The 12121-nt window shown below is 41.8% G+C and overlaps 1 protein-coding gene across 4 annotated transcripts in view; it reads left to right on the top strand.

Moving 5' to 3' along the window:
• Nucleotides 1-12121, top strand: part of LOC117561863 (transient receptor potential cation channel subfamily V member 1-like) — a 32705-nt gene that overhangs the window by 13277 nt on the left and 7307 nt on the right. For 3 of the 4 annotated variants that reach the window (XM_034239485.1, XM_034239476.1, XM_034239504.1), the window contains exons 4-9: nucleotides 786-923; nucleotides 1019-1317; nucleotides 1985-2161; nucleotides 9460-9615; nucleotides 9712-9807; nucleotides 11752-11822. In XM_034239485.1, the coding sequence (XP_034095376.1) occupies nucleotides 786-923; nucleotides 1019-1317; nucleotides 1985-2161; nucleotides 9460-9615; nucleotides 9712-9807; nucleotides 11752-11822 (937 nt within the window). The remainder of the gene's footprint in view (nucleotides 1-785; nucleotides 924-1018; nucleotides 1318-1984; nucleotides 2162-9459; nucleotides 9616-9711; nucleotides 9808-11751; nucleotides 11823-12121) is intronic. The other variant, XM_034239494.1, reaches the window with a different exon arrangement.

The raw sequence follows: 12121 nt of genomic DNA, 5'->3' as shown, positions 1-12121 counted from the left end.
CGAGCTGTGGGGCTGCACTTGTACAACTGTTCAAATGTAGGCACTAATGGATGTGCACTTTACAGGTGTCCTTCAGATCTCATTATCCAGAGACAGTTTAGGGCCTCAATTTCATAATCCTTAACCCATTTGTGTCCAAAGACTCTATTCAGTATGTTAAAGACTAATGCCACAACCTTTATTCATATTGCTCTCAAGTCTTGAAACCTGGTCCCGATGTGTGGTGGGCAAGTCTAACAACAACTTGAAAATTCGAACTTCTGGAAAAAGAATAGTAAACTGCCAGATTTCTGACATATTATGTTGCATTTTGTGAAGATGCAACCCTAGTTTATACAGTATGTTTGGGACTTAAAAGATGATTTGATTCAACATGACAAAGTTACAAATCTTCCATTATTATACATCCTTAGCATTATATCCTACCATAAATATAAAAAGAAAATGTCCCAAATGAAAAAATCCACACATTTCTTTTCAATGTCAGGATTTTTTAATATTTGCTAACATTGTGTTCATAAATGATCTGCCATAAGAAAATTACTTTTACACTGCATATGATCGCATATTTTCTTATTCACTTGTTGAGTTTATAGATACCAAACACCATACTTAGCTTCTGGTAGTTTCAGAGAGCCATTTCCCTGCACTATTTTCAATCTTGGGGCACATGGTGTTAGTACTGTTCTTTCCTGAAACTCAAGATTTCACTTTCAGGTACAAAAGACTGTCATCCTGCTTGTAACTTGTTTCCTGTAACAATAAAGCACTTTGATAAACGACAGGTCAGACAGCCTTGCACATCGCCATAGAGAGAAGGAGCTTTGACCATGTGACTCTGCTGGTGCAGAAAGGAGCAGATGTGCAAGCCAAAGCCAATGGGAAGTTCTTCCAGCGTCATGCAGGACTGGGCTTTTATTTTGGTGGGTAAATGCATACCAAAAACATCCAGATGCTGCATTTCCTCTCTCCAGCTGTTTGTGGGGGGTTCTCATTAATCTGAGCTGTGTTCCAACAGGAGAGCTCCCCCTCTCCCTGGCCGCCTGCACCAACCAGCCCAGCACCGTGTCCTTCCTCATGGAGAACTCCTGCAGAAGAGCCGACTCCACCGACAGAGACTCGCAAGGAAACACCGTCTTACACGCCTTGGGAGTCATAGCAGACAACACGACAGAAAATACAGAAATGATTGCCAAGATGTATGACCAGATCCTTACTCAGCAAAACAAGCTTGAGAAGAAAGTCCAGTTGGAAACGATAGAAAACAATCAGGGACTGACCCCCCTGAAGTTAGCAGCTAAACTTGGAAAAATCGGGGTAGGTCCCTCCTGAAGGTGTCCCTGTGTGTTATCATATACACCTCAATGGTTATCTTCCTTATAACAGGGGTGTCCAAACTACGGCCTGGGGGACAACTGCGGCCTGTGATCCATTTTTAAATGGCCCACATCTAATTCTAAAAGTATAATGGAATTTGGCGCACACATACTAGTGCTTGCCTTATATCGTACTTCTTAAATATATATCTAAAAATACTGTATATTACACAGTATTAATTGTTGTTGTCATGTCAGTGTAAACAATATAAATTCAGTCAATTCAAGTTGAAAACCTTTTCTAATTAATTTTAGTTGATAAAAAAAGCCCAATAACTTATTTGCATAACGCATTAGAAATATACCCTTTTTATTTCCCCTATGTAACCCTATTAATGGATAGCTGTGATGAAGGCTGTTTTCTTTCTTGAAGCATATTCAATTATCAAGAATAATGTAGCTAGATTTGATTAATTTTGCTAACTTGTAGGCAATATACCTCACCTCTAGTGAGGGGCCCAGCTCTTTGTTTAATTTTCTGTATGTGGCCCTCGGTGAAATATGTTTGGACACCTCTGCTTTATAACGTATACCTGATCATGGAAAACCTACCACATGCGTACAAGGCAGACAAAATAACAATATCTTTCTGGTATCTCATTGGCCAGCTGTTCAGGCACCTGTTACAGCGGGAGTTTGAGGGAGAGGAGATGAGGCCGCTCTCCAGGAAGTTCACTGAATGGGTCTATGGTCCAGTGCACTCCTCTCTGTACGACATGAGCTCCATTGACACCAACGAACACAACTCTGTGCTGGAGCTGATCGTCTTTGGGAGTGAAATACCGGTGAGAAATACGAATTTACCTCTTTAAATCATTACAATTTACCAGAATGATATTGTATCTAGTGCAGCTTGCACGGGCAACATATGTAGGGTACAATAAAACCAAAAGCTCAAAAAAATGAAAAACAATTGTATGGCATTTGAGACATTAACTTCACAACATTCCTCTTCTTCAGATCATCATTTACAGGATTAGGTCACAATAAATGTAATACATGATGCAACGTTTATCAATGATAAAATATCAATAATAATTAAAACTGCGGTCGCACTTGTGCGGGCAGTGATGAGCGGGCCCTCGCGTCCGTGCACCTGTCGGGGAGGACAGCCGGTCGTCCCGGCGTCAAGCAGACGCGCGCGAGTTCTGGGAAATGAGCCGTTTGTCATTTCTATAATTTTCGCGTCCCAGACTCCCAGGTCCTCCGGCAGCGACCCGGAAACGGAAGTCGGCGCGCCGTCTCGAAGGAAAACAAATTTCTCTAAAGGCTCGTCGAGGATCGATTATCGAGGAGGCTGTCTGGAGGAGCCGTAACCGAGGATACACTGATTTAGAGGAGAGAGGAGTGTCTCTGGAGGAGCTATAACCGAGGGTACACTGAAGTATTCTCCTGAGACGATTTCAGCCAACAGTGATGTTTAAAAGAGGCGTGACGCATGGCTGGACTTCTGTCAACGAAGCACAGCTCTGCAAACTGTTCCCGTTGTGATTATAAGTTATTTGAGATGATCAAATGTGCATCAGACTTTCTGCCCTTTACCGTTTGTTTACTCACATGTCCCCTGGATGTTAGGCTATTTTTTTTTCAATACAACTGCTTTCATTGTGACGCGATGTTTACAGTGAGAACAGCTGCTGAGGTCAGTGCAGAAAGCAGAACAGTGTGTATATAATATATATCGCTCTATAATAAATGTAACAGGCCTACATTTCACACTTTATTTGTAGGCTTAGGGTCAGGGAGTGTAGGGTTAGGGTTAGGGAGTGTATAGGTGTCTGTTGTAATGAATATGCCGCCAGCAAAGGGCGTTGTTGGACTAACTGTGTGTGTGTGTGTGTGTGTGTGTGTGTGTGTGTGTGTGTGTGTGTGTGTGTGTGTGTGTGTGTGTGTGTGTGTGTGTGTGTGTGTGTGTGTGTGTGTGTGTGTGTGTGTGTGTGTGTGTGTGTGTGTGTGTGTGTGTGTGTGTGTGTGTGTGTGTGTGTGTGTGTGTGTGTGTGTGTGTGTGTGTGTGTGTGTGTGTGTGTGTGTGTGTGACAGGCAGACAGGCAGGTCTCAGTAGCTTATCTGACATATAATTGGTCAAAAATGGTACATTCTCCGTTAGCCTACGAGCGAAGGACTATTCCTTCTCAATGTAGCATGACATTGGATATGCGCTGAAGTTGTCCTGGATTGGAATTTTTCTGATCATTCCCCTAGGAGGAGTTTGCAGAAATGTCCTTAAAATGCATGAGAAACGCACATTTTGTAAAATGGCCCACTTTCTGGAGGGCGGGGCTAATAAAAGGCAATTTGAAATATGTCCGCAATCATAAGAGCAATGTGTATACAGTGTTTCGTGAATATCGGAATAACTATATCTGAGTAGTTTGGAGTAATTTGCGACATGTAAATCGTCAAAAATGGTGTATTCACTGTTAGCTTACGATCTCCACGATTGATTTATCAAAAATGTAATCCGCAATTCTTCATAACATTGGCAAGGGGCTGAACCTGTCCTGCATTGGAATTTTTCCGATCATTCCCCTAGGAGGAGTTCGCAAGAATGTGTTTAAAATGCATGAAAAACGCACATTTTTCAAAATGGCCGACTTTCTGGGGGGCGGGGCTAATGGAAGGCAATTTGAAATATGTGTGCAATTATAATAGCAATATGTATACAACGTTTCGTGAATATTGGAAAAACTATACGCGAGTAGTTTGGAGTCATTTGGAGTAATTTGTGACATGTAAATCGTCAAAAATGGAAAGTTCTCCGTTCGCTTATGAAGTCCTCGTTTGAGTGATCGACTATTCTTTCGCAATTTAGCATCACATTGGATATGGGCTGAACCTGTCCTGCATTGGAATTTTTCCGATCATTCCCCTAGGAGGAGTTTGCAAGAATGTGCTTAAAATGGTTGAAAAACGCCCATTTTTCAAAATGGCCGACTTTCTGGGGGGCGGGGCTAATGGAAGGCAATGTGAAATATGTGTGCAATCATAATAGGAATATGTATACAGCGTTTCATGAATATCGGAATAACTATATCCGAGTAGTTTGGAGTAATTTGCGACATGTAAATCGTCAAAAATTGTGTATTCGCTGTTAGCTTACAACCACCACGATTGAGCTATCAAAAATGTTCTTCTCAATTTAGCATCATATTAGATAGGGGCTGAACGTGTCCTGGATTGGAGTTTTTCCGATCATTCCCCTAGGAGGAGTTCGCAAGAATGTGCTTAAAATTCATGAAAAACGCAAATGTTTCAAAATGGCCAACTTACTGTGGGGGCGGGGCTAATGGAATCTATTTACAAATATGTCCGCAATTCGTGAAGTTCTGAGAAACTATATGTGACTACCACACAATAGGGGGCGCTAGTGAGCAGTTTTTTTTGTAAAATTACGGGGTTTTTTACATTCTCGAAAAGGGCGTGGGCTCTGACGTGTGTCCCAAGTTATGTCCGAAGCTCATTTTATGCTATCGCAATTTTAAAAAAATGTATAGGCCACGCCCACATTCTGAATTTGTTGCGACACTTTAAATCTGAGTTCATAGTCACCCCGAGAGTATGTGTAAAAAAAAAAAAAAAGATTAGTCCATCCGCTCTTGAGTTATAAATTGGTGGTGTTTTTGGCGCCCCCTATAGTCCAAAATGAAAATGCTTTGGTGTGCCTATTCCCCAAGACAGACTGAACCTATCTACCAAAATGTGTGATGTTTGGATACATGGTTGATGAGTTATGAACAGTGTTGAAAGTGTGCCGGTCCTACCCGGTCCTTAGTACCGGTAAGAGATTTCCAGGCGGTCCGGAGGACCAGGAAGAATTGACAGCTCCACCCGTGGAATTTATACTACGAAGGGAAGATATTTTGGTTTGGATCACTGGTCTGGGGGAAGCTTGTGTGTGTGTGTGTGTGTGTGTGTGTGTGTGTGTGTGTGTGTGGTGTGTGTGGTGTGTGTGTGTGTGTGTGTGTGTGTGTGTGTGTGTGTGTGTGTGTGTGTGTGTGTGTGTGTGTGTGTGTGTGTGTGTGTGTGAAAACGAGAAACACCGGCTGTTGTTATGCCTGCAGTGACGTTAAGTTACTCCGCTCTCCGCTTGTAATTATGCCGTTACAAGCTTCTAAGTTGTATTTATCACCTGAATTTGCCGAAACAAGTTTAATATTCTGAAAGCCAAGACTTTGTTTAATTGAAATCAGATGAAAACAAACTGTAACGGACCCTTCCGTGTTATCTATGATTACTATACTCTTTCATAATTTCAGCCGGAGGGAGGGGGGCGGCGCTGCGGAAGAGCAGATTGCGAGGGAGAGGTGCCTGTCTTCGTCCCTTTACAAGCTTCAAAAATGTATTTATCGTGTGATTTTGGAAATAAAAGTTTCATATTCTGAAAGCCAAGACTTTGTTTGTTTAAAATCAAACAAAACACCCTAACCCCGATTTTTTTTTTTACGTAAATCCACGTTTATTTTGAAATGAGCCGTTGCGACTTCCGACTGATTTCGATAGAGCGGGTCACATATTGTCAAGTGTTTCTAATTTCTACCCCATAAAGGCATTACAAATGTGAAGTTTGTGTTCAGGGATGCATGAAGCTGGGGGCGGGAGGAGAACAATATGAACCAATGAAGGTCGGGGTAGCATTATAGTACCTGCAAGAAATTCAAACCACTTTCACCCCTGGTTATGAGCATTTCTTTCTAAGCCCCGCCTTTTTGCGAGTATGTTTTGATTGACGGCGGCAATATTTATCGTCCTAACATGCTCATTTTCGTTGGTAATGTGTGTAACCCTCCACCGATGCTGTATATGAAGTTTGGTGTTGAAAAACTGAAAATTGAAATTTAAGTGAATATTTCACTGTTTTGAACATTATGCTAATTAAAAATAAATAATAATTTGTAGAGCAGGTCAAGACGGATAAGTGTGCAAAATCTCAGGTTATTCTGAGTTACGGTGCGACTTTGTAAATTTTTCCGAAATGGGATTTTCATAGGTGGCGCTAGCGAGCAGGTTGAATAATTTGAACCCTTTGACTCCAGAATATTGAACTTTTCACCGGTCCTGGCGTCCGTGCAAAATTATACAACTTTTGAAGCATCCTAAAGACCTCAAAAAGAGGAAACGCCAGTACTATAAGAAGAAGAAGAATTCCTCCAATAACAATAGGTTTCCTCGCACTTCGTGCTAGGACGCCGTCGGGTCCTAGCACATCCGTGTTCGGGCCCTAATAATAACATTAACTTTATTGATCCCAGTTTGGGATTTTGTTTTAATGTGGTTAAAAAAATAATATTATTGGATTTCTTTTATTTGGGAGATTCTTTATGTTTTTCTATACGTATGGAAATGATCCTAAGGATGAAAATGTATGTCAGAAACAAGACAGTTGTACATTTGTCATGGTGAATCAGATAATCAGCCCCAACAACATGCTGTGTAAACTACTGACAGTTTATTATTCATTTCTTGGAATTATGTGTTTCTGCAAACCAGCCAACATCATTGTAGAAGCCATGAAACGTGTATAGTATTGCGTTTTGTTTTAGTATAATATATTTGTTTGATGACTATTGGTTGGTTTGGGTCACATGGATATGGGTGGCACTCATTATAATCCTGTTCACCTGCATGAGGTGTGTGTTGCCCCTTTCACACCAACGCGTTTTCAGCTCCGGCTCGGAGCTGGAGCCTGAAAAGTACCGGTTTTTCCTGTTCACACCGCAGAGGCGCCGCCTCTTAGCTCCGGAATCCGGTTCACTTCCAGCTCCAAAAAATTGTCGGTCTCTAGACTCTAGAGCAGAGGTGCCCAGTACATCGACCGCGGGCGACCGGTCGACCGCGGGGGCAATGCTGGTAAATCGCGAGTCATTCATAAAAAAAAAAATCCTGTTCCGTTAAAATAGACAAAACAGGTTTTGATCCCTCCTCCCTTGGCCTCCCTGCCACTTAATTCAGGAGTTTACTTGATTGACAGAAAAAGCGACCTATCGCTTTCCAGTCTGTTAACCCAGAATGCAAAGCGATACAAAATCAGTCAAGTGCCAGGAAAACTCAAATTAAGTTAAAGAGACAAACAAGAGACAAACAACAAAATGAGTGCGGGACCGAGCAAGAAGCTAAAGACAAACCACTTCCACCCAGAATGGGAGGAAGAATATTTTGTTGTGATGTCACATTCAAAGGTTATTTGCCTTATTTGTAAAGCAAGCGTCGCTCTGCCAAAGAAAGGTAACGTGGAGAGGCATTATCGGAGTGTTCACAAGGCATATGACAGCGACTTCCCTCCGAGTAGCGAGTTGAGAAAGAGAAAGGTCATGTATTATTGCTACACAAATATTATCTCGCAATCTTAGTGTCGCCAACTCGTTTCTAACATGCAAAAAGACAAACAAATGTCGGTGTATTTTCGATCTTTCCAATCGAGACGAGATCTCTCTCCCCCGTCTGTGCGCGAGGGGGCGGGGCAGTTTACACACACGCGGCTGCTACATGCAGCAACACACGGCGGGGATGGCGGAGAGAAGCGCTCCAAGGTGTGGTTAAATGTTACCCGTCTCGATGTAGACAATGCTCCTTGCCAAGAGAGTTCAGCATGTAAGGGCGGTAACACGAGCAATGTGTCTAAACATTTAGCAAAAGTGCTCCACATCCAGACGGAGGAATGCACCGGGTTCCACTGTCTTTCTAGCAGCTCTGCAGCCCCATCCACGAGTAACGTTTCCACGTCAGGTGTTATGTATGCTAGCAGCAACACACGCAGTTAACTCAATGATTCAAACATGGGTTAATGATTATAGGAAACTGAGTTACTCTTTATTTTGTTAAAGTTTCAGCTATTCTGTTCACAGTTCTGTCATCACATTATTTAATAGGATTTGTTAAAACATTGTTGTTTCTTTTGATGTGAAATATTATTTATTTAATTTAAATAAAAAGCTATGTTAGTTTTGTTCACAATTTGTTAATTTAATAATATATGTATTTTTGAATCAAGTATTAATCTTTATTGTCTTCATTGTTAGTTTCCACATGCCTAAAACAACCTCAAGCTAAATCTAAAAGTTGATGGCTAAATAAGAGGGTTTGAGAAATTGTGCAAGGCATACAGTAATAGTCTGAATAGTCGAGTAGTCGTTTCATTAATCGATAGATTAATCGATTATCAAATGAGTCGTTTGTTGCAGCCCTATTATCCCATGTATAAATAAAACGTGTTATTCAGCAACCCTTGCAATTTGGGATTTTATTTTTGGTTGGTAGACCTCGGAGAGCTGGTCATTTCAAAAGTAGCTCACCAGCCCAAAAAGTGTGGGCACCCCTGCTCTAGAGGCAAGAGCTTCGGAGCTAAGAGGCGGCGTCGCTTACGTCTCTCTTACGTCGAGGCGGGGACAGGGGCAGATTCGTCGTTGAAGTAGATGCTGAAGACCACAAAGAAGTCTTGCATTTTGCATGTGATGTTTGTAAAGTTCCAAGTAAAGTCGTCCGATGCCTTCCATTTCGTTTCGTAAGAGGATAACCAAAGCGAACAGCGCTTCAATACAATCGGCCATTGTTGTTGTTGTTGTCGATGAGAGGGATTTCCGCGCGGTTTGGATTTTATGAAGCAGGCACGTAAACGGTGACGTCATGACGCAGCAGCGGCAGCTCTGGGCGGTGTGAACAGAGCGGGAGCAGAAAAGGGAAACCGGAGCTGAACCAGAAAAGCTCCCGCTCGGAGCTAGAAAGGGAAAAGCGCTGGTGTGAAAGCCGCATGTGTGGAAGAGAGGGTGACACAGGGCCGTTGTACTTTTTGTTGACCGCAAGATTTATGATTGCTTTGATTATTATAACAATGTCTATGTCTGATCACCGAGTTTATTTTCATTAAACTACAATACTATTCAACAGAGCTTTTGATCTCAGCAAGTATTTTTTTTAGCGTGTCATACAACATCAAACAGGCCCGGCCTCAGCCTCTCAGCGACTTTTTGTTTTCTGCTGTCGCTATAATCATCCTCCCGTGGCTCTGATGACAGGCTTTTGCACTGTTGTTCTGCCAGGATAACTAAAGGACTTTTAATGTGAAACGATGCTGTGAACATTCCCTCAGAATCGTCCGGAGATGTTGCAGATCGAGCCTCTGCGCAGTCTTCTCGAGGATAAGTGGGACAGGTTTGCTTCCAAACTGTTCTTGATTAATTTCTTGGCGTACCTGGTATACCTCACCATCTTCACCACTGTGGCTGTCTACAGAAAGGAAGGACAGGTAAGGCCAAAAACACACTGAATAAAAGCCTCAACTCAACTGTTGGAACACCTTCATCAGCCCTATAAGCAAAGATCCTGACGTTCTGTCCTGCAGCCCCCGTTTCCCGTTGGAGCCGACCTGCTGGACATCCTGCGCAGCGTCGGAGAGATCCTCAGTGTCCTCGGAGCAGGCTGGTTCTTCTATAAATCGGTGAGGTGGTGTATGGGATTAGTTTTGTATCATAAAGATAAAGCAACACTTTCTCAGAATAAAGCAAAACTATGAGTTTAAAAGAAACAAAAACTGAGTCAAGCAAAAATAAAATTAATTTCAAAAATAAAACTATAAGTTTCAAACAAATCATTTGTGTAATCATGTAAACTATAAGTATTTTTTCTTTGTTTTAACATATCTTTTTGTTTGCAGTTCTTGTTTCTTCTTTCTCAATGATCAGACTTTTGCTCTCGCTGCAGCACTCTCATTTGAGCTCCCTCATTTTTTGTTTTCGATTTTGACACAAACGTCCCAGGTGGGCGGGACTTTCAGGGGTGCGTCCCCATTGGCTACTCAGTTTCTGAGTGACAGCCCACTACACCACAGATCATACAGTGCTCATGCAGTACTCATGTAGCAAACTCCGGAGTTCACTCGGCCACGTTAGTGTCGGTGTCTCCTGGGGAGTTTTCATGAACATATCAGACTTATCTTATGGATTGCAGTGCATTATACTTGTGTTGTGTAGTTTATACTTTATTCCAACTTTAAATATTTGAATACCTGAAAACACTGCTGCTTTTAAATAATTTCCCAATTTGGGATTGATAAAGTGCCTGTCTATTTATTTTATAGATAAAAAAAAAAAATGTCCTTAAGGAAGTTTGTGAATGTTTTGTTAATCAACATTTTTTTTTCAAAGACATGTTACATTTCAAAAACATATATTGCTATGTACGGTGGCCCTGAAGTGCAAGACACCACAGCATTTCAGAAAACACTACAGAATTTCAGAAAACGCCGCCGCAGCATTTCAGAAAACACTACAGCATTTCACATTGGACGGAGAGGGTATTCCTTAAGGAGAACACTTCTTGTTTGTGATTGGAAAGAGCCAGCCAGAGAAGCACTGCTGTGATTGGTTGTTTTTGCTGCCAGTCAAGAAATGACGCTGCGTGATTGGCCCAACACATCAGCCGTTAGCTGTTAGCACACACTCAGAGCTCACAGCTCCTCATATCTGTTCAGAAACTGGACAAAAGTTAAACAAGTACAAAACACAGACTGTCTGTGTCATGGCGAATACAGTCGCTGCTTTATTTATGTCTGTATGACGTTGTTGTGAGTGTGGACGGAGCAGCTACAGGTTAGTTTAGCCTGATCAATCCGATTCCGATAGGATTTACATGGAGATACGGCCCGCCCCCTCTCCAGCGTCTTGTTTGAATGACAGGAGTAAACACAGAATTAATGCTTTATTAATTCATGGTTTTTAAGGGGCTTATCTCCATGTAAATACTATGGTAGACTACCCAATATTCGCATCGCTCTAATCGCTCGAGTTTCACCGCGGCTGACGCGCTGGAGAGGGGGCGGGGTAGTTCAGGCATTTATCAAACCTGGCACTTCCGGGCTTCCTGGCAGCTGTCAATCAAAGTCCAGTGGCTCCGCCCCGAAGTGCCAGAAACTTTTCGCGCGCGCAGACAGACTCCGCGAGCGAGTGAGGCTAACACTCCCGCGAGGGAGCAAGAGGGCTGTCTCTCTCGTGAGCGAGCGCATAGCCGCTCGCGGGGGTTTAATCTGTGCGCGAGGGTCATTTTATGCGCGTGTAAAAGCACATTTTCCGCTCGTGAGTAGCTTGTTTTGCGCGCTAGAATATTGACCCAAATCTGACTCCATATTAAAACAAAGAAAAAATACATATAGTTTACATGATTACACAAATGATTTGTTTGCAACTTATAGTTTTATTTTTGAAATGTATTTTATTTTGCTTGACTCAGTTTTTTTTCTTTTAAACTCATAGTTTTGCTTTATTCTGAGAAAGTGTTGCTTTATCTTTGATACCAAACTAATCCCATAGTGGTGGAGCCTGACTACCCAAAAAATAGTCAATATTTAATTCCATCTATTTCAAAAGACTAACTCCTCAATCCACAGATAACTATTTTCAAGAGGAACCCCCCCACCTTCAAGGCTCTCTACACAGATGGGTTCTGTGACATCCTGTTGTAAGTTACCACATAACACTGCTTTCACTCCATGCTGCTCACGTGGGAAGTAACTAAGTAGCCTATTTACATCTTAGTACTGTACATAAGTACTATTTTGTCATACTTGTACTTTACTTGAATATTTCCATTTAATGCTATTTTATACTTTTACTCCCTTACATTTTGGATCATCTATTGTACTTTTTCCTACACTACATTTGTTAACACTAATAGTTACCAGCCACTGTTAACATATAAAACACATGACATTTTCACATGATATAATGCAGTACCAATATATTACTAAACTAAAATGG

The sequence above is a fragment of the Gymnodraco acuticeps genome, unplaced genomic scaffold (genome assembly GCF_902827175.1).
Source record: "Gymnodraco acuticeps unplaced genomic scaffold, fGymAcu1.1, whole genome shotgun sequence".
Lineage (NCBI taxonomy): Eukaryota > Metazoa > Chordata > Actinopteri > Perciformes > Bathydraconidae > Gymnodraco > Gymnodraco acuticeps.
The sequence above is the reverse complement of the archived record's forward strand: the minus strand, read 5'-3'. Positions and strand labels throughout refer to the sequence as shown.